The sequence below is a fragment of the Macaca fascicularis genome, chromosome 19 (assembly GCF_037993035.2).
Source record: "Macaca fascicularis isolate 582-1 chromosome 19, T2T-MFA8v1.1".
NCBI lineage: Eukaryota > Metazoa > Chordata > Mammalia > Primates > Cercopithecidae > Macaca > Macaca fascicularis.
This window is the reverse complement of record NC_088393.1, coordinates 61383484-61411246: the sequence shown is the minus strand read 5'-3', so window position 1 is coordinate 61411246 and position 27763 is coordinate 61383484. Positions and strand designations below refer to the sequence as shown.

At 49.4% G+C, this 27763-nt stretch overlaps 1 protein-coding gene and 2 long non-coding RNA genes across 5 annotated transcripts; 1 reads left to right on the top strand and 2 right to left on the bottom strand.

Moving 5' to 3' along the window:
* The first annotated feature begins 224 nt into the window (after positions 1-224).
* On the top strand, positions 225-13097 carry LOC102116984 (cationic amino acid transporter 3-like). Of its 3 annotated transcripts, XM_074024629.1 has the most exons (11): positions 225-920; positions 2240-2395; positions 3479-3656; positions 5085-5197; positions 5352-5574; positions 5739-5878; positions 7783-7885; positions 8695-8891; positions 10198-10364; positions 11336-11444; positions 12264-13097. In XM_074024629.1, exons 1-11 carry the CDS (start codon positions 545-547, stop codon positions 12371-12373), a joined length of 1872 nt encoding a protein of 623 aa, XP_073880730.1. In that variant the 5' UTR covers positions 225-544; the 3' UTR covers positions 12374-13097. The 3 variants fall into 3 exon arrangements, 2 of the variants coding, with proteins under 2 accessions (XP_073880730.1, XP_073880729.1); XR_012427951.1 differs by lacking the exon at positions 7783-7885 and having other exon boundaries at positions 5352-5878; XM_074024628.1 differs by lacking the exons at positions 5352-5574; positions 7783-7885; positions 8695-8891; ... (1 more) ...; positions 11336-11444; positions 12264-13097 and adding an exon at positions 7886-7983.
* Positions 5993-8698, bottom strand: LOC141409141 (uncharacterized). Its single transcript, XR_012427952.1, has 2 exons — positions 7760-8698; positions 5993-6183 (listed from the first exon to the last, which is right to left on the bottom strand). It is a non-coding gene; the product is annotated as an uncharacterized lncRNA (long non-coding RNA).
* A 7044-nt stretch (positions 13098-20141) lies between the features above and the next one.
* Positions 20142-22220, bottom strand: LOC135968391 (uncharacterized). Its single transcript, XR_010583129.1, has 2 exons — positions 22089-22220; positions 20142-21079 (listed from the first exon to the last, which is right to left on the bottom strand). It is a non-coding gene; the product is annotated as an uncharacterized lncRNA (long non-coding RNA).
* Between the last annotated feature and the right edge of the window lie 5543 nt (positions 22221-27763).

Genomic DNA, 27763 nt, shown 5'->3' with positions numbered 1-27763 from the left:
TCGCCTCAGCCTCCCAAAGTGCTGAGATTACAGGCGTGAGCTACTGCGCCCGGCCAATTAACTCCAATTATATCAATTACACAGCTCCTATGTCTTGTGTGCTGGCACCATACTGGAAGCTTTTGTTTGCATCTCTTTAAAGAAGAAACTCTTCCAGTAACTTTTAGTTTTTTTTTTTCCTTGAGATGGGGGTCTCACTATGTTGCCCAGGCTGGTGTCGAACTCCTTGGCTCAAGCAATCCTCCCACCTCGGGCTCCCAAAGTGCTGGGATTTACAGGCGTGAGCCATCCCGCCCAGCCATGTAACTATGAAAAGTATTAAAGTTCCTGTTTACATTTGAAGGCCGCGAGGTTCAGAGATGGATGATTTGCCCAGAATGTTTTTCACTACCTGCTCTTCCCAGAACTGCACTGTTCAGAGGAGCTGGTTCTGAACAGCTCCCAGGGCCAAAGTGGTACAAATAGTCTTCGTGGCTTTCTCTCTGAGTGGCCTTCTGTCTTGTGTTCTCTGCAGATCTTAGCGCCCTCCTCAACTCCATCTCAGATGGTCTGGCAGAATATTCGCCAATTTGGTGGGAAGCTGATGCGTAGCCGGCCCCTGCAGCTGGGCCAGGGGGTCTCTGAGCATCGCTTGTCTCGTTGTCTGAAGACCCTGGATCTGGTGGCCTTGGGTGTGGGCAGCACCCTGGGAGCGGGCGTGTATGTCCTAGCCGGAGAAGTGGCCAAAGAGAAAGCTGGACCGGCCATCGTCATCTGCTTCTTGGTGGCGGCCCTGACTTCTATGTTGTCTGGACTCTGCTATGGGGAGTTTGGGGCCCGGGTGCCATGCTCCGGTTCCGCCTATCTCTACACTTACGTCACAGTGGGTCAACTGGTGGTTTTCATTACTGGCTGGAACCTCTTACTCTCCTATGTCATCGGTGAGATGATGGGGCACGGAGGGAGGTGTGGGAAACACAAAGGAATTAGGATCTGCATAGGGAGGGGGGCGCTGGGGGAGCCATGGTGGCCTTCAGACTCGCTTTGTTTATCCACCTTGTGGGAGGGAGGGTGGCTAATGGTGGCAGGAAAAGGCCCAGATGCCCTTTACGCAGTCTCATTCTGCTTCCCTTCCGGGATTGAACAATAAGAGGAGATGGGAACTGTGGGATGTACGGGATAGGGTTCTTGTAGATTTGGGGGAGATGCGTGCCACAAACTCATTCCCCCACCATTTTTTTTTTTTTTTTTTTTTTTTGAGACGGAGGCTTACTCTGTCACTCGGGCTAGAGTGCAGTGGCGTGATCTCAGCTCACTGCAACCCCCACCTCCCAGGTTCAAGCGATTCTCCTGCCTCAGCCTTCCAAGTAGCTGGGATTACAGGCATGCACCACTAAGCCCAGCTAATTTTTGTATTTTTAGTAGAGGCGGGGTTTTGCCATGTTGGCCAGGTTGGTCTCGAAATCCTGACCTCAGGTGATCCGTCTGCCTCGGCCTCTCACAGGCATGAGCCAGCACGCTTGGCCTATTTTATTCTTCTTTTTCTTTTTCTGCTACTCCTCCCCATCTCATCAAAAGACTTTTTTTGAGATTAGGTATTTTTCTTTTCCCTTTTTCTTTTAAAAATGATTTATCCGGCCGGGCGCAGTGGCTCAAGCCTGTAATCCCAGCACTTTGGGAGGCCGAGATGGGCGGATCACAAGGTCAGGAGATCGAGACCATCCTGGCTAACATGGTGAAACCCCGTCTCTACTAAAAATACAAAAAACTAGCCCGGCGAGGTGGCGGGCGCCTGTAGTCCCAGCTACTCCGGAGGCTGAGGCAGGAGAATGGCGTGAACCCGGGAGGCGGAGCTTGCAGTGAGCTGAGACCTGGCCACTGCACTCCAGCCTGGGCGACAGAGCGAGACTCCGTCTCAAAAAAAAAAAAAAAAAAAAAAAAAAATGATTTATCCCTGGCTGGGCGCAGTGACTCACGTCTGTAATTGCAGCACTTTGGGAGGCCGAAGTGGGTGGATTACTTGAGGTCAGGAGTTCGAGACCAGAGTGGCCAACATGATGAAACCCCATCTGTACTAAAAATACAAAAATTAGTTGGGCGTGGTGGCAAGTGCCTGTAATCCCAGCTACTTGGGAGGCTGAGGCAGGAGAATCACTTGAACCCGGGAGGTAGAGGTTGCAGTGAGCCGAGATCGCGCATGGCACATGGTCAGGGTTCAGCACATGTTCATAAATGCACATTCCTCCTTCTGCCGCTGCAGGTGCCGCCAGCGTGGCCAAGGCCTGGAGTTTTGCGTTTGACAGCCTGATCGGGAATCGCATCTCCCCTGCCCTGCAGGGCATTTCTCTGCACGTGCCTCAAGTTCTGGCCAAGTATCCAGACTTTTTTGCGCTGGGCCTGGTGTTGGTCCTCACTGGTGAGGCGGGGGTCAGAGATAGATGGGGTGAGGGGGCATGGAGGAGGAAGGGGGTGGGAAAGGCTTGGGGGAGGAGGCAATGGTGGTGGGTATTAGAAAACCAGAAGGAAGAACCTATGATGGGAATCACAGGCAGGTAAGACTGGGACCACTGTTTCCACACGTTGGCATTAACATCCTGGGGCACGTGATTGTTTGTCACGGGGGCCACCCTGTGCATTACAGGGCATTGAGCAGCATCCCTGACCTCTACCCATGGGATGCCAGGGGTACCCAGCCCCAAATTAGGACAATCAGAAGCTGAGAACCACTGACTTAGAGAAGTTTCTTCCTCTCTACTTAGAACAGTTTTTTTTTTTTTTTTAAGGCAGAGTCTCTCTGTTTCCCAGGCTGAAATGCACTGACACAATCATGGCTCACTGCAGCCTCGGACTCCTGGGCTCAAGTGAGCTCAAGTGATCCTCCCATCTCAGCCTCCCAGGTAGCTGGGACTCCACACTAAAATCAATCATTTTATTTCATTTTTTATTTTTAGTTTAGTTTTTAGTTTAGTTTTTTTTTTTTTTTTTTTTTTTCCCCGAGACTGAGTCTTGCTCTGTTGCCCAGGCTGGAGTGCAGTGGTGCAGTCTCAGCTCACTGCAACCTCCACCTCCTGGGTTCAAGTGATTCTCGTGCCTCAGCCTCCTGAGTAGCTGGGACAACAGGTGCGCGCCACCAAGCCCAGCTAATTTTTTGTATTTTTAGTAGAGATGGGGTTTCACCGTATTAGCCAGGATGGTCTCGATCTCCTGACCTCGGGATCCGCCCGCCTCGGCCTCCCAAAGTGCTGGGATGACAGGTGTGAGCCACCGTGCCCGGCCTGAAATGAACCATTTTGAAACCTGCAGTTCAGTGGGATTTAGTACATTCATAACATTGTGCAGCCGCTACTTCCACCTAGTTGGGAAAGGTTTTCGTCACCCCTACGGGAAACCCTGCACCCCTTAGGCAGTCGTTCCTCATTCCCTTTGGCCCCTGGCGACCACGGATCTGCCTTCTGTCTCCGTGAGCTTACTTATTCCAGATGTTCCATGTTCGCTACAGGAGTGCTGGCTCTGGGAGCTCGGGAGTCAGCCTGGGTTTCCAAAGTCTTCACAGGTGTGAACCTCTTGGTTCTGAGCTGTGTCGTCGTCTCCGGCTTCATCAAGGGAGATCTGCACGACTGGCAGCTCACAGACGCCGACTACAAACGGGCCGGGCTGGGGTCCAACGACACCCACAGGTGAGGGCACACTGTGTGTGTTTTTTTTTTAATTATTTTTTTAATTTTTATTTTAATTTATATTTACTTATATTTATTTATTTATATTTATTTATTTTATACTTATTTATTTATTTATTTATTTGAGACATGCCTGTAGTCCCAGCTACTTGGGAGGCTGAGGCAGGAGAATTGCTTTAACTGGGGGGCAGAGGTTGCAGTGAGCCGAGGTCGCACCACTGACAGAGTGAGACTCCATCTCAAAAAAAAAAAAAATTTTTTTTAAATTTTATTATTTTATTTATTTTTTTAAAATGGAGTCTCGCTCTTATCACCCAGGCTGGAGTGCAGTGGCACGATCTCGGCTCACTGCAACCTCTGCCTCCCGGGTTCAAGCAATTCTCCTGCCTCAGCCTCCGAGTAGCTAGGATTACAGGCGCTTGCCACCACGCTCGGCTAATTTTTGTATTTTTAATAAGAGATGGGGTTTTACCATGTGGGCCAGGCTGGTCTCGAACTCCTGACCTCAAGTGATCTGCCCACCTCTGCCTCCCAAAGTGCTAGGATTTCAGGTGTAAGCCACTGTGCCTGGCCTGTTTTTTTATTTTAAAATTTATTTTTATTTTTATTTTTTGAGACAGAGTCTCGCTCTGTTGCCCAGGCTAAAGTTCAGTGGCACAATCTTGGCTCACTGCAACCTCTACCTCCCGGGTTCAAGCGATTCTCCTGCTTCAGCCTCCTGAGTATCTGGGATTACAGGTGCCTGCCACCACACCTGGCCAATTTGTTTTTTTTGGTTTTTTTGTTTTTTTTTTTAGTAGAGATGGGGTTTCGCCATGTTGGCCAGGCTGGTCTCAAACTCCTGACCTCAGGTGATCTGCCCACCTTAGCCTCTCAAAGTGCTGGGATTACAGGTGTGAACCACTCACTGCTCCTAGCCTAAAATTTATTTTTATTTTTTGAAACAGGGTCTTGCTCTGTCCCTCAGGCTGGAGTGCTTTAGCATGATCATGGCTCACTGCAGCCTCTGCCTCCCAGGCTCAAGCGATCATCTAGAGTAGCTAGGACTATAGGTGTGCACCACCGCACCTAGCTAAGTTTTTAATTTTTTGTAGAGATGGGGTTTTGCCATGTTGCCCAGGCTGGTCTCAGCCTCTGGGCTCAAGATCCACCTGACTCAGCCTCCCAAAGTGCTGGGATTATAGGCGTGAGCCATTGCAACTGGCCAGAGGTGCCCTCTTGGACACAGGAGTGGGGGCTGGGGTGCAGAACCTGGACTATTGTGGGAACAGGGGGAATCTGGGCTGATGGAGCCGGATGACGGGGCGTGGGGAAGGCAGTGGAGGTCCAGGGCTTGTGGAATTAACTGAGCAGTTGGAGTTAACTGAGTCGTCCCAGAAAGACAGCTGCACACCTTACCAATGTTTCTTGTTCCTTCTCTCCCCGCAGCTTGGGCTCACTGGGCTCTGGCGGGTTTGTGCCTTTTGGCTTTGGCGGGATTCTCCATGGAGCAGCTACGTGTTTCTTTGTGTTTGTGGGTTTTGATGGCATCGCCACCACAGGTAACACGGTCGTTCTGTCTCATCGGGGGTTGGGCACAGTTTGGGCTGCCGCTGGGCACAGGTTTCATTAAAGGCTACCCTTCTCTCGGATGGGGAACAGGGAAGAGGGTTTCGCACCCTCGCTTCTGTGCGTTTTCCTGGCCCTGTCCTGCAGGAGAAGAAGCCCTCCACCCTCACCGCTCCATCCCCTTGGGCATCGTGACCTCGATCTTCATCTGCTTCTTGGCCTATTTTGGTGTCTCAGCGGCGCTCACCCTCATGGTGCCCTACTACCTGATATGTCCCGAGAACCCCTTGCCGGAGGCTTTTGTCCACATTGGATGGGCCCCCATCAGATATGCTGTGGCCGTCGGCACCCTCTGTGCCCTGTCCTCCAGGTCAATGCTGGACGCTCTCTCCCCGTCTGCTGTCTGGTTCTCGGGTGTCCTGGGCCTTGTGTAAAGGGAGGAGACGCTTCACCCACAGAGGTGATGGAGCGGAAGCCCCAGTCCCTCTTGCTTCCTGAGTCCCCATGCGTGTTCCCATTTTCTCCTGCATGCAGCCTCCTGGGTGTCATGTTCCCCGTGCCTCGCGTGCTCTACTCGATGGCCGAGGACGGGCTCCTTTTCTGTGGACTCGCCCAGATCCACACCCGCACCAGCACCCCTGTGGTGGCCACTGTTGTTTCCGGGACCGTTGCAGGTAAAGGCCCAGAATTCAGGCTTTCTTTCATCCGTTTTCTATGCGTTAGTTCCTCATCCTCTCCTACAGCCCATCCATTTTCACTTTTATTATTATTCATTAATTAAAAAAAAATTTTTGTCTATTACAAAAGTTTATTTAATAAAAAGTTTAACAGGAAAATGGGACTGGGCTCAGTGGCTCATGCTTATAATCCCAGCACTTTGGGAGGCTGAGGTGGGAGGATCGCTTGAGCCCAGGAGGTTGAGGCTGCAGTGAGCCGAGGTCACGCCACTGCACTCCAGCCTGGGTGACAAAGCAAGACCCTGTCTCAAAATAAGATAAAATAAAATAAAATAAAATAAAATAAAATAAAATAAAATAAAATAAAATAAAATAAGATAAAATAAAATAAAATAAGATAACATAAGATAAGATAAAATAAAATAAAATAAAATAAAAAATAAAATAAAATAAAGGCAGGGTGCAGTGGCTGATGCCTGTAATGCCCGTACTTTGGGAGGCCAAGGCAGAATCACTTGAGCCCAGGAGTTTGAGACCAGCCTGGGCAACAGAGCCAGACCCTGAGATCATTTTTTTGTCTCTGCAAAAAAACTTTTAACCATTAGCTGCCTGTGGGAGGCGGAGCTTGCTGTGAGCTGAGATCATGCCACTGCACTCCAGCCTGGGCAACAGAGCGAGACTCCATCTCAAACAAACAAAAAATTAGCTGGGTGTGGTGGTACACCTGTAGTCCCAGCTACTCAGGAGGCTGAGGTGGGAGGATGGCTTGAGCGCAGCAGGTTAGGGCTGCAGTGAGGTACGATGATTCCTGTTTTTAAAGAAAAGAAAGGGCCAGGCGCGGTGGCTCACGCCTGTAATCCCAGCACTTTGGGAGGCCAAGACAGGTGGATCATGAGGTCAGGAGATCGAGACCATCCTGGCAAACACGGTGAAACTCCGTCTCTACTAAAAAATACAAAAAAAAACTAGCCGGGCGAGGTGGCGGGCACCTGTAGTCCCAGCTACTCAGGAGGCTGAGGCAGGAGAATGGCGTGAACCCAGGAGGTGGAGCTTGCAGTGAGCTGAGATCCGGCCACTGCACTCCAGCCTGGGCAACAGAGTGAGACTCCGTCTCAAAAAAAAAAAAAAAGAAAGAAAGAAAAAAAAATTTAAGGAAAATGTACATAATCTAACTTTTGTTGTTGTTGAGACAAGATCTCACTCTCACCCATGCCAGTGTACAGTGGCACCACACCCAGCTAATATTTAAATTTTGTAGAGGTGGGGGTCTCACTATGTTGCCCAGGCTGATGTGGAAGCTCTGGGCTCAAGCAGTCCCCCCGCCTGGGCTTCCCTAAGTGCTGAGATTACAGGCATGAGCCCCCGCACCTGGCCACATTCCTAGTATTGATTAACACAATAATTGTACATATTCATGGGGTACAGTATGATATTTCCATACATGTATACAAGATGTAATAATCAAATCAAGGTAATACCACAACCATCACTTCAAACATTGATTATTTCCTTGCATTGGGAACACTGAAAACCTATTTTTCCATCTCTCATTTTCTTTTTTTTTTTTTTGGAGACAGAATCTCGCCCTGTAGCCCAGGCTGTAGTGCAGTGGCATGATCTCAGCTCACTGCAACCTCCGTCTCCCAGGTCCACGCAATTCTCCTGCCTGAGCCTCTGGAGTAGCTGGGATTACAGGCACGTGCTACCACGCCCGGCTAATTTTTGTATTAGAGATGAGGTTTCACCATGTTGGCCAGGATGGTCTTGAACTCCTGACCTCAGGTGATCTGCCTGCCTCAGCCTCCCAAAGTGCTTTTCCAGCTCTTATAAATTGTTAACGACAGTCACCCTCTAATGCTGTAGAACATTGGAACTTACCGGGTTTTGTGCCCTGACTGTAGCAATCATGGCTTTCCTGTTTGAGCTCAGTGACCTTGTGAACCTCTCGTCCATCGGGACTATGCTTGCTTACTCCTTGGTGGCCTTTTCTGTTCTTGTCCTCAGGTGAGACTGGGGTCCTAGACACGTGAAGATTGATGGGGTTCCCAGCCCTCCTCTGCCTGCCTCCTGGCCCTCGGTGCATTGCTACACATACAGGAGTGGGAGGAGTACAGTAGCCCCTGCTTATCCACAGAGGACACGTTCCAAGACCCTCAGCCCGTGCCCGAAACCGCGGATAGTACCAGTCCCTATATATGATCATTTTCCCATCCATAACTCAGATGTCTAAAGTGATTTAACACGGCTGGTAGCGTTCACAGCAGGGACACACTGGACAAAAGGATGATTTACATCCTGGGCGTGGGGAGCGTGGAATGCTGCTACTTGAAGCTGCACACAATTGAAAACTTACGAATTACGGTGGGGCGCGATGGCTCACGCCTGTAATCCCTGAACTTTGGGAGGCCGAGACAGGTGGCTCACTTGAGGTCAGGAGTTTGAGACCAGCTTGGCCAACATGGTGAAACCTGGTATCTACTAAAAATACCAAAATTAGCTGGGCGTGGTGGTGGTCTCCTGTAATCCCAGCTACTCAGGAGGCTGAGGCAGGAGATTGCTTGAACCTGGGAGGCGGAGGTGGTTGCAGGGAGCCGAGATTGTGCCACTGCACTCCAGCCTGGGTGACAGAGTGAATAAAAAAGAAAAGAAAACTTACGAATTACTGCTGGACTTTTCCATGTATTATTTTTGGGCTGTAGTGGACACGGGTAGATGAAACTCGGATACGTGGGAGCTACCATGGGTGTATTAGGCTCTCTGATGTTGGATGAACAGGGACATGGGTTAGTCTTGCCCTCCTCTCTCTGATTCAGGTACCAGCCAGACCAGAATTTCAGCAAGAATGAGAAGCCGAAGGAGGAAGTAGTTGAGATGAATTCTGTACCCAAAGCGAAATGCCCAGAACGTGTTCCTGAAGCGTCCAGCACTCCGACGAGTCTGTGGAGCCCTGTCAGCGCCATCCCCACCCCGAGATCTGGCCGCACCGTCTATGGAGGTGCCTTTCTGCTTGGTGAGCAGTGGGGTTTCTCTGCGGGGTGTTTTGAACCTGATAGGAAGGGGCAGGGGGCCGGGTAGGGAGTGTGTGGCTTTGGTAGTTGAAAGGAGTCTTGAGCCGGGCACGGTGGCTCAAGCCTGTAATCCCAGCACTTTGGGAGGCCGAGACGGGTGGATCACAAGGTCAGGAGATCGAGACCACCCTGGCTAACCCGGTGAAACCCCGTCTCAACTAAAAAATACAAAAAAAAAAACTAGCCGGGCGAGGTGGCGGGCGCCTGTAGTCCCAGCTACTCGGGAGGCTGAGGCCGGAGAATGGTGTAAACCTGGGAGGCGGAGCTTGCAGTGAACTGAGATCCGGCCACTGCACTCCAGCCTGGGCGACAGAGCGAGACTCCGTCTCAAAAAAAAAAAAAGAAAGGAGTCTTGAATTTATGGTGGCCCTTCTTAGTAGGGGCACTTTTGGCCGGGCACGGTGGCTTACACATGGAATCCTAGCACTTTGGGAGGCTGCGGAGGAGCGACTGCTTGAGCCTGGGCAGTCGAGGCTTCAGTGAGTCAAGATCACACCACTGCACTGTAGTCTGGGCAATGGGGTGAGATCCCGTCTCAAAAAAACAAAAAAAACCATATATATATATATATATATATATATATATATATATATGCACACACACATATATGCACACACAAATACATATATGAAATAAAAAGTTTAGGCTGGGTGTGGTGGCTCGCTTTGGAAGTCTGAGGTGAGTGGATCACTTGAGGTCAGGAGTTGAGACCAGCCTGGCCAACATGGTGAAGCCCTGTCTCTACTAAAAATACAAAAAATTAGGTTGGGCGCAGTGGCTCACACCTGTAATCCCAGCACTTGGGGAGGCCGAGGGGAGCGCGGATCACAAGGTCAGGAGTTTGAGACCAGCCTGGCCAACATGGCGAAACCCCATCTCTACTAAAAACACAAAAATTAGCTGGGCGCGGTGGCAGGTACCTGTGATCCCAGCTACTCGGGAGGCTGAGGCAGGAGAATCACTTGAACCCAGGAGGCAAAGGTTGCAGTGAGCCAAGATTGTGCCACTGCACTCCATCCTGGGCAACAAGAGTGAAAATGCATCTAAAAAAATAAACATTATTTGGTTGTGCTGGCACGTGCCTGTAGTCCTTACTGGGGAGGCTGGGACGGACACACACACATACACACACACACACATATATACACATATATATGTGTGGTTTGGGAGATAGGACGTGGCCCAAGATCTTCACTTATTTAGCTTCTGGAGTTGAACTTGCTCTCCCCAACCTTGACCCTTTTCCAGTTGTCCTGCTGACCATGCTCTGCCTGGTACTGGCCCATTGGCCCAAACGCCTGTTCTCTGGAGAGCCGATCTACATCACAGCTGCTGTGCTACTGCTGGTGCTCGTTGCAGGATTCACTTTCACCATCTGGAGACAGCCCCAGAGCAACACTCCTCTCTACTTCAAGGTAGGTGACCTTATGTCCCCACACCACCCTCCTGAGTCGGTGGACTCTGCAGGCCTCAAGCTCTAACTACTCTACAGGACCAGGGGAAAAAAGGGCAGTTGCTAAAACCAATGGAGTGTTCATGGACATCCCCTCCAGCCCCCACCTATCGGTACTTCCCAAAACCTGTTTCTTCCAGAACACCCAATGGGATACCCACTCAGAACAGGCATTGAGCCAGGTGAGGTGGCTCACACTTGTAATCCCAGCACTTAGGGAGGCCGAGGCGGGTGGATTGCTTGAGGCCAGGAGTTTGGGAACAGCCTGACCAACATGGTGAAATCCCGGTTCTACTAAAAATACAAAAATTAGGCCAGGCGCAGTGGCTCACGCCTGTAATCCCAGCACTTTGGGAGGCTGAGACGGGCGGATCACGAGGTCAGGAGATTGAGACCATTTGGCTAACATGATGAAACCCCGTCTCTAATAAAAATACAAAAAAACTAGCCGGGCGTGGTGGCGGGTGCCTGTAGTCCCAGCTACTCGGGAGTCTGAGGCAGGAGAATGGCGTCAACCCAGGAGGCGGAGCTTGCAGTGAGCCGAGATCGTGCCACTGCACTCCAGCCTGGGTGACAGAGCGAGACTCTGTCTCAAAAAAAAAAAAAAAAAAAAAAAAAATACAAAAATTAGCCAGGCATGGTGGTGCGTGCCTGTAATCCCAGCTACTCAGGAGGCTGAAGCAGGAGAATCACTTGAACCCAGGAGGCGGAGATTGCATTCAGCCAAGATCATGCCACTGCACTCCAGCCTGGGTGATAGAGCGAGACTCTGTCTCAAAAAAAAAAAAAACAAAAAACACACAAAAAAACAAACAAAAAAAAGAATAGGCATTGAATCTGCAACTGGAACACAGCTGTGGTCTTCCTGCCCCTTGGGCTAAGGGTCCCTTGCAGACATTTGTGGTGTGCTCAGTGTTAACTCTTTGCCTGCAGGTCCCCCTGTTGCCTGTCCTCCGGTTGGTCAGCATCTCTGTGAATGTTTATCTGATGATGCAGATGACCACTGAGGCCTGGGCCCAGTTTGGAGTCTGGATGTTGATTGGTGAGTGGCTTCCTGGAAAAAAAGAGGCGTCTTGGGTGTCCAACACTCTTCCCGCGACCTTTCCCTACCTCTGTCTCAGGCTGACAGTGTGGGCTGTGCCTGTAGTCCCAGCTACTCAGGAGATGAAGGCAGGAGCATTGCTTGAGACCAGGAGCTCCAGACCAGCCTGGGCAACGTGGCGAGACTCCATCTCTACCAAAATTAAAAACTGGCCGCACGCAGTGGCTCGCGCCTATAATCCCTGCACTTCAGGGGGCCGAGGCAGGTGGATCACCTAAGATCAGGAGTTCAAGAACAGTCTGGCCAACATGGTGAAACCTCCTCTCTACTAAAAATACAAAAAAGTAGCCGGGTGTGGTGGCAGGTTTCTGTAATCCCACCTACTTAGGAGGCTGAGACATGAGAATCACTTGAACCTGGGAGGCGGAGGTTGCAGTGAGTCAAGATCATGCCATTGTACTCCAGCCCAGGTGACAGGAGCCCAGATTGTGCCACTGCACTCCAGCCTGGGTGACAGAGTAAGATTCTGTCTCAAAAAAAAAAAAAAAAAAAAATTAGCCGGGCACAGTGGCACCCGCCTGTAGTCATTATCTATTCTGAAGGTTGAAGTGGGAGGATTGCTTGAACCCGGGAGATCGAGGCTGCAGTGAGCCATGATCATGCCACTGCACTCCAGCCTGGGCAACAGAGCGAAGCTCTATCTCTAAATAAAAGAAACAAGAAAACCTCCAAATAAACAGACCACAGTATAATCGCTATAGGGCATTTATAAGGGAAGGGGTGACTACATCTCCTCTCATTGTCTCATTTCCCTGTTAGGATTTGCTGTATATTTTGGATATGGGATCCGACACAGCTTGGAGAACGATCAACAGCCACCTGCGTCAAGCTCCAGACTCCTCATGAAAATATCCCTAGTGCCTCGCTGAACTAGTTTAACCACAGAAAAGGGATGGGCCAGTCCACTGGAGGTGTCCTCTGTATGAAGGGAGAGTGAAGCTCTGCCGAGTGTGAAGGTGGGATGCATTTAAAGCCCCATGTGCATTGCCAGCGAGCAAATGCTTTTTTAAAAACTTTATTTTGTTTTTTGTTTGTTTGTTTGTTATAGAGATGAGGACTTGCTCTGTTGCCCAGGCGGAACTTGAACTCCTGGGCTCAAGTGATCCTCCTGCCTCAGTCTTCCGAGTAGCTGGGACTACAGGCACCTCATTATGCCCAGCTTAACAAAGTAACTTTATTATTATTATTATTATTTTTTCTTTTTGAGACAGTCTCGCTCTGTCGCCCAGGCTGGGGTGCAGTGGTGTGATCTTGGCCCACTGCGATCTCCGCCTCCTGGGTTCAAGTGATTCTCCTGCGTCAGCCTCCAGAGTAGCTGGGATTACAGGCACGTGCCACTGTGCCCGGCTAATTGTTATTAGTAGACACGGGGTTTCACCATGTTGGCCAACTGGTCTTGAACTCCTGATCTCAAGTGATCCACCTGCCTCAGCCTCCCAAAGTGCTGAGATTACAGGCCTGAGCCACTGTGCCTAGCCAAAATAACTTTAAAAACTTACATTTAAAAAAAAATTGACAAATAAAAATTGTGTATGTTTATGATGTACAATTGCATATATTGTATGTATTAAAATTGTCTATGTTTATGCTGTACATGATACTTGGAAATATGTATACATTGTGGAATTGCTAAATCAGGTTGATTAACATATTCATTACCTTACATACCATTTTTTTTGTGGTGAAAACATTGAAAATGGCCAAGTGTGGTGGCTCATGCCTGTAATCCCAGCACTTTAGGAGGCCAGGGTGGGTGGACCATCTGAGGTCAGGCCTGGCCAACGTGGTGAAACCCCGTCTCTACTAAAGATACAGACAATTAACTGGGGTGCAGTGGCAGGTGCCTGTAATCCCAGCTACTTGGGAGGCTGAGGCAGGAGAATTGCTTGAACCCAGAAGCGAAGGTTGCAGTGAGCTGAGATCGTGCCATTGCACTCCAGCTTGGGCAACAAAAATGAAACTCATCTAAAAAAAAAAAAAAAATAGCCGGGTGTGGTCTGGAACTCCTGGCCTCAAGTGATCCTCCTGTCTCAGCCTCCCGAGTAGCTGGGAATACAGGCATGCAGCACCGCACCAGGGTAATTTTTGTATTTATAGTAGAGATGGAGTTTCACCATGTTGCCCAGACTGGTCTCAAACTCCTGAGCTCAAGCCATCCTCCTGCCTCCGCCTCCCAAAGTGCTGAGATTCCAGGCGTGAGCCAGCGTGCCTGGCCATCATGTTTACTTTAAACAGATTTTCTCTGGCATCTTCTAAGAGACTTGTATCTGATCTTTACTGAAAGTCACATTCTCAGCAAGACTTAACCTGACATCCTGAGTAAAATTGCAAATTCCACAGATGCCCTCATTCTTTCCTGTCCTCGGCTTCTCCTCTGTTTCCCGGCATGGCTTGAAGCACAACGACATTCCACCTGTTTACTCAGGATGTGTCTTGCCATTAAGGTCCCTGCCTGCAGGCAGCTGGCCTGATTTCACCTGAGACTTTTGTCAAAACACTTACTCTCTCATTTTGTGTCCTTATTTAAAGTTTCAGTTGTCTAGTTCATTTGTTACATTATAGCTGAATAACTGTGAGTCCAGTCTGGCAAAAGAGAGAAGGTAGATTGTTCCTCCAATATCCTCATGGGTTTTGCCACATACTGCACAGAAAGTCAGTGATCAATGTAATTTTTACAAAGGAGATCCTGAGGATATAACAGGAAGTTCCTTGAGTAAATGACAATGTCCATGTATCTGTGTCATGGAAGAAAGTTAAATTAATGCTATAAAAATGGTGTGGCTGGGCGCAGTGGCTCACGCCTGTAATCCCAGCACTTTGGGAGACCAAGGTGGGTGGATCAGGAGGTCAGGAGTGCAAGACCAGCCTGGCTAAGATGGTGAAACCCCGTCTGTACTAAAAATACAAAAATTAGTCTGGCAGGATGGCAAGCGCCTGTAATCCCAGCTACTCGGGAGGCTGAGGCAGAGAATTGCTTGAACCCAGGAGGTGAAGGTTGAGCTGCAGCGAGCTGAGATTGCACCACTGCACTCCAGCCTGGGTGACAGAGCTAGAATCCATCTCAAAAAAAAAAAAGTGTAATAAGTGGAAATGTTGACTCAAAGGAATAGACAGGAGGAGATTTTTGGCCTGGCATGGTGGCTTACGTCTGTAATTCCAGCACTGGAGACCAGCCTGGCCAACATGGTGAAAATTCATCTCTACTAAAATCACATAAATTAGTTGGGCATGGTGGTGCATGCCTGTAATCCCAGCTACTCAGGAGGCTGAGACAGGATTATCGCTTAAACCCAGGAGGTAGAGGTTGCACTGAGCCAAGATTGTACCACTGTACTACAGCTTGGGTGACCGAGTGAGACTGTCTCAAAATAAAAGATTTTGAAAAATACTGCCACATTTTTATCTAGAACTGGTGCTGTTCAAACAAATACGATGAGAATCAAGTAATTTCTTTTTTTTCTTTTTTTTTTTTTGAGACAGTCTTGCTCTTGCCCAGAGCAAGCCTTGCTCAGGCTGGAATGCAGTGGCGCAATCTTGGCTCATTGCAACCTCTGCCTCATGGGCTCAAAGGAGTCTTTTGACTCAGCCTCCCGAATAGCTGGAATTACAGGCATGCACCACCACGCCCGGCAATTTTTGTATTTTTTAGTTTCAACATGTTGGCCAGGCTGGTCTCAAACTCCTGACCTCTGGCAACCCACCCTCCTCAGCTTCCCAAAGTGCTGGGATTAGAGGCCTGAGCCACCGCGCCTGGCCAAGTATGTAATTTCAATATTTCTAGTAGCCACATTAAAAAAGCAAAGATAGGCCGGGTGCGGTGAAACTAAAATACAAAAACAAAATTAGCCAGGTGTGGTGGCAGGCGCCTGTAGCCCCAGCTACTCCAGAGGCTGAGGCGGGAGAATGGCATGAACCCGGGAGGCGGAGCTTGCAGTGAGCCGAGATCACGCCACTGCACTCCAGCCTGGGTGACAGAGTGAGACAGAGTCTCGAAAAAAAAAAAGCAAAAATAACTTGAAATTCTAACCCAAAATACCTAAATTCTAATACCCAAAATGTTAACATTAATCAACAGAAAGCATTAATATATAATCAATATAAAAATAAAATATTAACATGATCAATATAAAATATACAAATAAATAAAGTATGAAAATATTTTACTATTAACAGATGTGACTGTGGGTTGCAGTTCATGATGGCTGATGGACACAGCTAGTGTATGCTGCTCTCATGGAGAGGAAACAGGGTAACTGCCCGGTCTTCAAGGGCATAGACCAGGACCCCACACTGGGATTCACCAGGGCTGTGGTGGGACTTGGAGAACAGGCGAGGTTGGGCAGCTGCCCTCCTGGGATTGGAGCGGAGCGGGGGGAAGCTCCCTGATGCAGAGAAAGGGTGAGAGTGAGAGCCCCTGGGGTTCCCACATTTTTTTTTTTTTTTTTTCCTTTGGTGTGATCTCGGCTCACAGCAGCCTCTGCTACCCGGGTTCAAGCGATTCTCCTGCCTCAGTCTCCCAGGTAGCGGAGATTACAGGCACTCGCCACCATGCCCGGCTAATTTTTTTTTTGTATTTTTAGTAGAGGGAGTTTCTCCATGTTGGTCTTGAACTCCTGACCTCAGGTGATCCACCCGCCGTGGCCTCCTAAAGTGCTGGGATTACAGACGTGAGCCACCATGCCCGGCCAGGGACCCACACTTCTGACACAGTCTTTTGCAATCCTGGGCAGAGAAGAGCCCCCCGGACCCCCTGAGCTTCCAGAGCAAGCTGGAGGCAGCCTGGAGTGTCTGCAGAGCAGCATTCAAGCCCGTGTGGAACCCCACAGGCCTTGGACCCCTGGATGCCCCGTGAGCACCCTGGTGTCAGCTGCCACAGCCCCAGCAACAAGGAAGGCCAGGCCCTTTGTCCCCCTGCTAGTGAAGCCGCCTGTGCGAAAGTTCTGTCCGTCAGTGGGAAAATGCGAACAGTAAGCTAAGCTAACTCACCCTCCATTAATCCTGGGCTGTTGGGCCAAGCTAATTTTTGAAGACATTTAGGCTACAGTTTAAATGACCATAGGCTTTACTCTGAACTCGACTGCTTTTGTAAAGCTAATAGGAGCCCATCAGGCTGAGGCAGGGGGAAGAACCGGAATCCTGCTAAGGCGCTGACATTCCAGAGGTTGGAAGATAAACAGCTTCCCCACTTGGTCTTTTCAGATACCTTTCCAGGTTTTTTTGGGTTTTTTTTTGTTTTTTTTTTTTTTGCATGTCTGACACCCTTGGCTGCACCTGGACCAACAGCCCCGCTCCTGTGTCCCCACTTAGGAGCGAATCGGCCCCCAGGAGGCCTAGGATTTCACCTCTGCCCCAACTAATCAGTAGCAAGCATCTGTAACCTGCGGACCCCCACCCCTTCCAAGTTGCCTTTGATTTTACTTCCTCAAAACTGCCTTTGAAAACCTAACCTGTGAGCCTTGGATGGTTTGAGTATGAACTCCATCTCCCACGTGTCATGACCGGCCTCGTGTCTATCAAACTCTTTCTCTCCTGCCATGCCCTGGTCTGTCTTTATGCAGAGGGCGGAAAGAACCCGTGGTGAAGTTATGCTAGGATCATGCTGAGGACAGGATGGATGGGCTGTAGGCCCTGCCTCCGCTGCTCCTTGCCAGGCCAGGCTGACCGGCTTGGGCCCCCAGCACAGCTGCCCCGTCCCAGCCTCAGCACCCTGGTCGGTGGCCTCTCCACATTCCGCTGGCAGGGAACTCCCAGAGGTAACTGACAGGCCCTCCGTGGTGGCTGCCACTGGGGTCCTGCCCCTGCTGCCCTCAGGCTGGGGCCCCAACTTTCCTGTGGCTCCTGACTGTCTACCGCAGGCTCCCTGCCCAGAGGGGCTCACTACCTACTGGCTTCCAGTGCTCACCCCCACACCCCCCAGGCATTTCAGCTGTGACCCAGAGAGTGCCCATCTGCCAACCCTATCCAACAGGCCTGGGATCATCCCCCAGGCTCCTATTGCCAGAGTGCCCTGCCTGCACCCGCTGGAGAGTTGGCCAGTGAGCCGGGGACCAGCCCGCCCCTCTCCATCAGAGTCAGCACCTGAATGCTGCGCCAGCCCCACCTCCATTCCAGCCCCACTGGGACTCATACATGCATTCCAGTGGGCCATGGAGCTCAGGGAACTGGGGAACTGCCCACCCCATTCCAACACTGCTGGTGCCTGACCACTTCCCTCAGGGCCTGAGGTCAGGCCCAGCCAGCTGGCCACCACCACAACACACACCTGCACAGCTCCAGAGGTGGTGCCCCTTTTACATGAAGCTGCAGTGCCAGTGCATGAGAGGCCAGGTGTGCCCTCAATCTCCCTGGACCAGGCTGAGTGACCATGTGCAGCTCCAAAACCACTCCACAGAGAGCCGTGAAACAGGCATTTCCCGAGGCTCTCCACCACACTGTGGTCCTGGGAAAGAGTGCAGTGTGCTGGCTGGGTGATGTGGCCCATGCCTGTAATCCCAGCACTTTGGGAGGCCAAGGCAGGTGGATCACTTGAGGTCAGAAGTTCGAGACCAGCCTGGCCAATATGGTGAAACCCTATTGTAGTAGAAATCTCTACTAAAAATACAAAAATTAGCCAGGTGTGGTGGTACATGCCTGTAATCCCAGCTGCTCGGGAGGCTGAGGCAGGAGAATTGCTTGAACCCCAGAGGCAGAGGTTGCAGTGAGCTGATATTGTGCCACTGTACTCAAGTCTGGGTGACAGAGCAAGACTCCATGTCAAAAAAAAAAAAAAAAAAAGTACAGTGGCTGGGCTCAGTGGCTCATGCCTGTAATCGCAAGACTTTGGGAGGCTGAGGCAAGTGGATCACCTGAGGTCAGGAGTCCAGCTTGGCTGAAACCCTGTCTCTACTAAAAATACAAAAGTTAGCCAGGCGTGGTGGCTGGCACCTGTAATCCCAGCTACTTGGGAGGCCGAGGCACGAGAATCGCTTGAACCCAGAAGGCGGAGGTTGCAGTGAGCTGAGATCATGCCACCGCACTCCAGCCTGGGCGACAGAACAAGACTGTCTCACAAAAAAAAAAAAAAAAAAAAAAAAAAAAAGAAGAAAGAAAGGAGTACAGTGTGCATCTGAACTAGGAGCCATGAACCCCATGATAGGGGTGTGACAGGACACGGTTCATGTTCCTGCCAGTCTAGATGAGAAGCTGGTGCAATGTCCTCACCCCCCACCCCTCAGCCCTACACATAGGCCTCAGCACATTTCACCTGGAGTTCCTCTTAGCCACCCTCATAGGCCTGGTGCCTGCCCTCATCATTGGGGTATTCCTCTACAAGCTATGGGCTCCAGCTCTGCCCAGCTGTGTCCCCCACCCCAGGGAACAGGAAGCTCATGGCACCAGGCACTCCATGCTCCAGCCCAGCACCTGAAACAACAGACAGTACTTCCCAGAAAACCAAGATCAGGTACAAGCCCACCTGCTTCTGTCGCAGGCAACATTCAACCTGAAGTGCCATCTCCTGGCCTGTAGGTTGAACTGCACAGCCCAATATAAACCTGCCAAAGGCTGGGCACGGTGGCTCACGCCTGTAATCCCAGCACTTTTGGGAGGCCAAGGCGGGTGGATTGCCTGAGATCAGGAGTTTGAGACCAGCCTGGCCAACATGGTGAAACCCTGCCTCTACTAAAAATACAAAAATTAGCCATGTGTGGTGGCATGCGTCTATAATCCCAGTCATTCAGGAGGCTGAGGCAGGAGAAACGCTTGAACCCGGGATGTGGAGGTTGCAGTGAGCTGAGATGGCACCATTGCACTCCAGCCTGTGTGGCGGGAGCAAGACTCCATCTCTAAATAAATAAATAGAACCTGCCAAAAAAAGTGCATAGGGCTATAGAAACAAGGCCAAAAACCCTACCCAACGTTCTCTACAATCACACTCCCTAGGGAGTAGGGGAAAGGGGAGGGGGACAATAATATAGGGAAACAAAAAGAAAAAGTTCTATCTGCATGAAAATAATTACAAAAATCAGAAGTGCCAGCGTTTCCAGATGAAAAGGAACCAGTGTTAAGAATTCTGGCACCTGGCTGGGTGCGGTGGCTCACTCCCATAATCCCAGCACTTTGGGAGGCCGAGGCGAGTGGATCACCTGAGGTCAGGAGTTTGAGACCAGCCTGGCCAACATGGTGAAACCCTGTCTCTACTAAAAATACAAAAATAAGCTGGGCATGGTGGCGTGTGCCTGTAATCCCAGCTACTTGGGAGGCTGAGGCAGGAGAATTGCTTGAATCTGGGAGGTGAAAGTTGCAATGAGCTGAGATTGTGCCACAGTCTGGGCAACAGAGCAAGACTACATCTTAAAAAATAAAAATAAAAAAAAAAAATCCAACATCCCTTTATGATAAAAACCCTCAACAAACTTGGCATTGAAGGAACATACCTCAAAATAATAAGAGCTGTTTATGGCGAACATACAGCCAACATTGTACTGAATGGGCAAAAGCTGGAAGCATTTTCCTTAAGAACAGGAAAAAGACAAAGCCGCCACTCCCACCACTTTTGTTCACCATAGTACTGGAAGCCCTAGTCGGAGCAATCAGGCAAGAGAAAGAAAGAAAAGGCATCCCCAAAGGGAATGGAATGAAGAAGTCAAGTCATCTCTCTTCAAGGATGATATAATTCTATACCAAGAAAACTCTACTCTGCCAAATGGCTCCTAGAACTGATCAACAACTTCAGTAAAATTTCAGGATATGAAATCAGTGTACGAAAATCAGTAGCATTTCTATACACCAATAATGTTCAAGCTGAGAGTGAAATCAAGAACGCAATCGCATTTACAATAGACACACACACACACACACACACCCCTAGGAACATATCTAACCAAGGAACTGGAAGGTCTCAACAAGGAGAACTACAAAACACTGCTGAAAGGGGCCAGGTGCAGTGGCTCATGCCTGTAACCCCAGGACTTTGGGAGGCTGAGGCAGGTGGATCACTTGAGGTCAGGAGTTCGAGACCAGCCTGGCCAATATGGTGAAATCCCGTCTCTACTAAAAATACAAAAATTAGCTGGGCGTGGTGCTGTGCACCTGTAGTCCCAGCTACTCAGGAAGCTGAGGCAGAAGAATCGCTTGAACCCGTGAGGTGGGGGTTGCAGTGAACTGAGGTTGTACCACTGCACTCCAGCCTGGGTGACATAGTGAGACTCTGTCTCAAAAAACAAACCAAACACTGCTGAAAGAAATCGTTGACACAAACAAATGAAAAAACTTTCCTTGCTCATGGGTTAGCAGAATCAATATTATTAAAAAGACCACATTGCTAGGCGAGGTGGCTCACGCCTGTAATCCCAGCACTTTGGGAGGCCGAGGCCGGGGGATCATGAGGTCAGGAGTTAGAGACAAGCCTGACCAACATGGTGAAATATTGTCTCTACTAAAAATACAAAAATTAGCCAGGCGTGGTGGCGGGCGCCTGTAATCCCAGTTACTTGGAGGCTGAGACCTGAGAATTGCTTGAACCTGGGAGGCGGAGGTTGCGGTGAGCCAAGATTGTGCCCCTGCACTCCAGCCCGGGCGACAGAGAGAGACTCCATCTGAAAAACAAAAGGCCATTTTAGTATAAATGCTTGAGGTGATGAATATCCCATTACACTGATGTGATTATTGTACATTGTGTACCTGTTTCAGAATATTTCATGTAACCCATAAATACGTACACCTACTATGTACCCCCAATTTTAATAATTAAAATAATTTTAAAATGGCCATTTACCCAAAGCAATCTAGAATCATCAAACTACCAATATTATTTTTCACAGAATTATAAAAAACGACTGTAGGCCGGGCAAGGTGGCTCATGCCTGTAATACCAGCACTTTGGGAGGCCAAGGTGGGCAGATCACCTTAGGCCAGGAATTTGAGACCAGCGTAGCCAATATGGCGAAACCCCGTCTCCACTAAAAATACAAAAATTAGCCAGGTGTGGTGGTACGTGCTTGTAATCTCAGCTACTCGGGAGCCTAAGGCAGGAGAACTGCCTGAACCCGGGAGGCAGAGGTCGCAGTAAACTGACATTACGCCACTGCACTCCAGCCTGGGTGACAGAGTGAGACTCTGTTTCAAAAAAAAAAAACCATTGTAAAAGTCATATAGAGCCTAAAATGAGCCCAATAGCCAAAGCGATCTTAAGGCAAAAGAACAAAGCTGGAGGCATGACGTTCCAGCTTCAAACTGTACAAGGATACAGTAACTAGGAGCTTCCTGATAGCTGAGGACTTGTAGGCTCCTGGAGAGTAGTGTGCCAAGGGAGGGCGCAGAAACTCTTCACCCCTTCTCCCATACCTCGTGCTATGCATCTTTTCATCTGTGTCATTTGTAATGTCCTTTTAATAAGCCAGTAAATGTAAAACAAAAAAAGTATACAGTAACCAAAACACCATGTTACTGGTACAAAAATAGACACATAGGCTAGGCGCAGTGACTCACGCCTGTAATCGCAGCACTTTGGGAGGCAGAGGCAGGCAGATCATTTGAGATCAGGAGTTTGAGACCAGCCTGGCCAACATGGTGAAACCCCATCTCTACTAAATGTACAAAAATTACCTGGGCGTGATCGTGCGTGCCTGTAATCCCAGCTATCCGGCAGGTTGAGGCAGGAGAATTGCTTGAACCTGGGGGCAGAGGTTGCAGTGAGCTGATATTGTGCCACTGTACTCCAGCCTGGGTGACAGGGTGAGACTCTGTCAAAAAAAAAAAAAAAAAAAAAGGCACATATAGTAATGGAACAGAATGGAGAACCCAGAAATAAAGTCACACACCTACAACCTTCTGATGATGGACAAAGCTGACAAAAACAAGCAAAGGGGAAAGGACTTCCTATTCAATAAATGGTGCTGGAATAACTGGCTAGCCACACGCAGAAGGCTGACACTGGGCAGGGTGTAGTGCGGCTCATGTCTGTAATCCCAGCACTTTCGGAGGGCAAGATGAGATAGCTTGAGTCCAAGAGTTCAAAACCAACCTGGGCAACATGGCCAGATCCCGTCTCTGCAAAAATTAAAGAAAAATTAACTGGGAATGGTGGTGCGTGTTTGCAGTCTCAGCTACTCGGGAGGCTGAGGTGGGAGGATTGCTTGAGTCTGGTGGGCAGAGGCTGCAGTGAGCCAAGATCACGCTACTGTACTTCAGCCTGGATGACAGAATGAGACTGACAGCACTCTTAGTGCTGCAATCAACATATGAGTACACATGTCTTTTTGGTAGAACAATTAATGGGATTTTCTTTTCTTTTTTTTTTTTTTTTTTTTTTTGAGACAGGGTCTCGCTCTGTCACCGAGGTTGGAGGGCAGTGGCGCAATGTCAGCTCACTGCAGCCTCCGCCTCCTGGATTCAAGCAATTCTCCTGCCTCAGCCTCCTGAGTAGCTGGCATTACAGGTGCCCATCATCACAACCGACTAATTTTTGTGTTTTTAGTAGAGATGGGGTTTTACCATGTTGGCCAGCCTGGTCTCAAACTCCTGACCTCAAGTGATCCACCCAGCTCAGCCTCCCAAAGTGCTGGGATTACAGGTGTGAGCCACTGTGCCTGGCCTAGGATTTTCTAAAAAACAAACAAACAAAAAAGAATGAAACTGGACTCCTGCCTTTCACCATATTGAAAAATTGACTCAAGACTAAAGATTTAAATGTGAGATATCAAACTATAAAAATCCTGGAGTGGGCTGGGCGCAGTGGCTCAAGCCTGTAATCCCAACACTCTGGGAGGCCAAGGTGGGCGGATCACCTGAGGTCAGGAGGCCAATGTGGGAGAATGGCTTGAGCCCAGGAGTCCAAGAGCAGCCTGGGAAACATAACAAGCCCCCATCTTTTTTGTTTTTCTTTCCTATTTCGGTTCACTGCAACCTGTGCTTCTCAGGTTCGAGCGATTCTCCTGCTTCAGCCTCCCAGTAGCTGGGAGTCTCGCTCTGTCTCCCAGGCTGGAGTGCAGTGGTGCAATCTCGGCTCACTGCAACCTCCACCTCTTTGGTTCAAGCAATTCTCCTTCCCCAGCCTCCTGAGTACCTGGGATTACAGGCACCCGCCACCACAACCGGCTAGTTTTTATATTTTTAATAGTTTTTATATTTTTAATTTTTAATAGGGTTTCGTGATGTTGGTCAGGCTGGTCTCAAACTCCTGACCTCAGATGATCTGCCTGCCCAGGCCTCCCAAAGTGCTGGGATTAAAGGCATGAGCCACTGCACCCGGCCCAGAGTCTTGCTCTGTTGCCCAGGCTGGTCTCAAACTCCTGTCTTCTAGTGATTCTCCTGCCTTGCCTTCTGAAGTGCTGGGATTACAGGTGTGTACCACTGTTCCAGGATCTTTTTGTACATTGTAGGGGATAAGAGCGGTTTTCACATTTTTTTTTTTTTCTTTTCTTTTTTTTTTCTTAGACATGGTCTTACTCTGACTCCCAGGCTAGAGTGCAGTTCTGCAATCACAGCTCACCACAGCCTTGACCTCTCAGGCTCAGGGGATCCTCCCACCTCAGCCTCTTGAGTAGCTGAGACTACGGGTGAGCGCCATCACCCCCTTCTAAGTTTTCCATTTTTTGTAGAGACGAGGTCTCTCAATGCCATCCAGGCTAGTCTCTTGAGTTCCCGCCTTGGTCTCCGGAAATGCTGGGATTACAAGCGTGAGTCACCATGCCCCGCCAGTTTTCGCATTTTTTAAAGCTTGTAAAAATAAAGAGGAATACGTGACAGAGAACACATGCGCCCTGCAAAATACGTGTCTAGTGAAAGATTTACTAACCGGCCCTTAACAGACAGTTTGCTGACCCTTGGTGCTGTGAAAACTTGTGAAATAAATGACTCCAGGTTTAGTGCAAACTCAGGTGAGGTCACCCCATACATTTGTCCAAAGAGCAAGTGGAATGCGTGCAGTTATTCTGTTGGTCTTGCTGTGTGCATGTGTTCAGATGGGGCGGCTTTGGGTGATGAGTTTCACTCAGCCACATGTGCCTAAAAGAGCTCCGAACCTTCCCCATTGCCCTTTGGCTTCCGTAACTATGTAATTACTGCCTCTCTAGAAAATGATGTCTGCTCTGCAGTAAATACTTTCTCATAAATTCTTTATTTTTTATTTTACACATAATAATGACATGTGTTTATGGGATACAGAGTGATAATTTGATTTCTGTACACAATTCGTAATGATTAAATCAGAGTAATTAGCATATCCATTACCTCAAACATTTATTATTTGTATTGCGAACATTCAAAACCCTTCTAGCTTCTATTTATTTATTTAGAGACAGGGTCTCCTTCTGTTGCCCAGGCTGGAGTGCAGTGGCGCAATCACAGCTCACTGCAGCCTCGACCTCCTGGGCTCATGGGCTCAGGTGATCCTCCCACCTCAGCCTCCTGAGTAGCTGGGACTGCAGGTGGGTGCCACCACATCAGGCTACTTTTGTATTTTGTTTTTTAGATATTATATATATAATATATATGTAATTTTTTTTTTAATTTAAAAAATTGTTTTGGAGACACTCACTCTTGCACAGGCTGGACTGCAGTGGCACGATCTCGGCTCATTGAAACTTCCACCTCCTGGGTTCAAGCGATTCTCCTGCCTCAGCCTCCTGAATAGCTGGGATTACAGGCATCTGCCACCACACCCAGCGAATTTTGTATTTTTAATAGAGATGGGGTTTCCCCATGTTGGTCTGGCTGATCTTGAACTCCTGATCTCAGGTGATCCACCCGCCTCGGCCTCCCAAAGTGCTGGGATTACAGGTGTGAGCCACCACACCTGGCTTAATAATGACTTACTTTAGTAAAGCTCTTTGACTTCATGGTCACCCCTTGCCCCATGGCTCTTACTGCTTTTTGTAGTTTTTCGTTTGTTTGTTTGTTTTTTTGAGAGAGAGTCTTGGTCTGTCACCCAGGCTGGAGTGAAGTGGTTCACTCTCAACTCACCGTAACCTCTGCCTCCTGATTTCAAGTGATTCTCCTGCTTCAGCCTGCTGAGTAGCTGGGATTACAGGCATGGGCCACTACACCCGGCTACTTTTTGTATTTTAGTAGAGACAAGGTTTCACTAAGTTGACCAGGCTGGTCTTTAACTACTGACCTCAGTCGATCTGCCTGCATAGGCCTCCCAAAGTGCTGGCATTACAGGCATGGGCCACTGCGCCTGGCCACCTCTGGGCTTTTTTTTTGGAGACAGAGTCTTGCTTTGTCTCAGAAAAGTGCACTGGCTTGATCTCAGCTCACTGCAACTTCCGCCTCCCCAGTTCAAGCAATTGTCCTGCCTCAGCTTCCTGAGTAGCTGAGGTTGCAGGCGTGCACCATCGTGCCAGGCTGATTTTTGCATTTTTAGTAGAGACAGATTTTCACTATGTTGGTCAGGCTGGTCTCAAACTCCGGACCTCAAGTAATCCACTCCCCTCGGCCTCCCAAAGTGCTGGGATTACAGGCGTGAGGCACCGCGTCGGCCCACCTCTGGGCTTTTTATGTAGACTTTGGATTTTGCTCCTTGAACCAAGAGTCCTGCCTGACACACATTCTTCCCACGTTTCCTTCTGTGAACTAACCGTGTCCTCCCAGGCTGTCTTCCTGTGCCTTGGCTGCGTCCCCTATGGCCAGGCCAGTGCTGCCTTTCTGCACAGTCTCCTTGTTTCTCAGTATTCTCCCCACCCCCACCCCCACATCCCTCCAGCTTCCTGTCACTATCTTCCACCTGCTTCTCCTCTTCACACTCCGTCCCTTGCTCTTCTCTTCCTACCCCACCCAGCTCCTCCTCTGTTTACACGGGAATGCCGGGAAGGGCAGTGACCCCACCACCCGTGTTGCTCTTGGTGGCGAGGAGGGGACCCTGGGCCCCTTCTGCTCATGTTGGCGTAGGGTCCACAGGGGAAAGGGGCACTAAGCAGGATGATGCTGCGTATGAGGTTGATTCCTAAGGGTACTGAAGCCTAGACCAGAAAGATACCCAGCTCTGAAACCTGGGTCTGGAAGCTCCCTCACTTCCCCACCACCCCTGGAGCATCTGAATCCTTAACCTAATGCTGAGGTATTTGGAATCCGAGAACTAAGCAGCTTTGATTGAAATGTAACCCTACCCCTGAGGTAAATCAAACAAGCAGGACTTTAACCCTATATTTGCCAACCTTTATAGGACACCCCTGAGCTCTAACCACACCACCATCCCCCGTGCCTAAGGTTCTCCTGCAGGAGGTAGCGTCTGCCCTCCATCTCCGCAGCTGCACTCAGGAGCACTCCAGTCCTCTCCTAGTCCTAAGGCCTCTCTCCAGGACTCTATCCCTCTCTCCCAGAATTCATCCCCGAGCTCTAACCGTCCCTTCCCACGCACCAGGCCCTCCCATGCCCATTAGCCACTCCTCTGCCCCCTCAAACTCACTCCTATGGGGTCTAGAGTCCTCCCCAGCCTATATTCTCCGATTCCTACTATGGGCTCTGGTCCTTTCCCTAAGATAATCCTACCCTCAACCTAGGACCATCTTAAGATAGTTCAGGTCTCTCCCCTGAGTCTGTGTCCTCACCTCCCCCAGGACTCTGTCAGAGGTGTTTGAACCAGAGTGACTCCATTTTGAGTGTGGGTTGGGAAAATGAGGCTGAGACTTGCTGGGCTGCATTCTGAGCCTCTGGATGTTTACAGTTAAGGGACAAATTAATAATGGTTACTGAACAGACCCAGATGTGGGCGTGTTCAGATATCCTGATCTCTGGAGAACAAAGGCATTCCTAGTTTTGCTTTAAAGATAATATCAATTCTTGCAAAATAATGAAAAAAAAAAAAAAGGAATCCTTTATCACAAACCCTCGTAGCAGAGCACATCTCCCCATATATGTGCGCATTGGACCTAGGGTGGATATGTTCCTCCCAATTTCAGGAGTGTCCTACACTGTCTATGGAGCAGCTGTTCTTTCACTACTTTTTCTTTTCTGTTTTTGAGATGGAGTCTCCCTCTGTCACCCAGGCTGGAGTGCAGTGGCGTGATCTCAGCTCACTGCAACCTCTGCCTTCCGGGTTCAAGTGATTCTCCTGCCTCAGCCTCCCGAGTAGCTGGGACTACAGGTGTGAGGCAACACACCTGGCTAATTTTGTATTTATAGTAGAGATGGGGTTTGGCCATGTTGGCCAGGCTGGTGACTTCAGGTGATCTACCCGCCTCGGCCTCCCAAAGTGCTGGGATTACAGGCGTGAGCCACCGCACCTGGCCCTACCACTTTACTTTCTTTTTTTTTTTTTTTTTGAGACGGAGTCTCGCTCT

Bases quoted from the DNA above. Each gene is read 5' to 3' on its own strand.
- LOC102116984 (XM_074024629.1), top strand. From the start codon at position 545: ATGGTCTGGCAGAATATTCGCCAATTTGGTGGGAAGCTGATGCGTAGC. The intron at 3,657-5,084 runs GTGAGGGCACAC...CTCTCCCCGCAG, and splicing joins GGGTCCAACGACACCCACAG to CTTGGGCTCACTGGGCTCTG. The intron at 10,365-11,335 runs GTAGGTGACCTT...CTTTGCCTGCAG, and splicing joins ACACTCCTCTCTACTTCAAG to GTCCCCCTGTTGCCTGTCCT.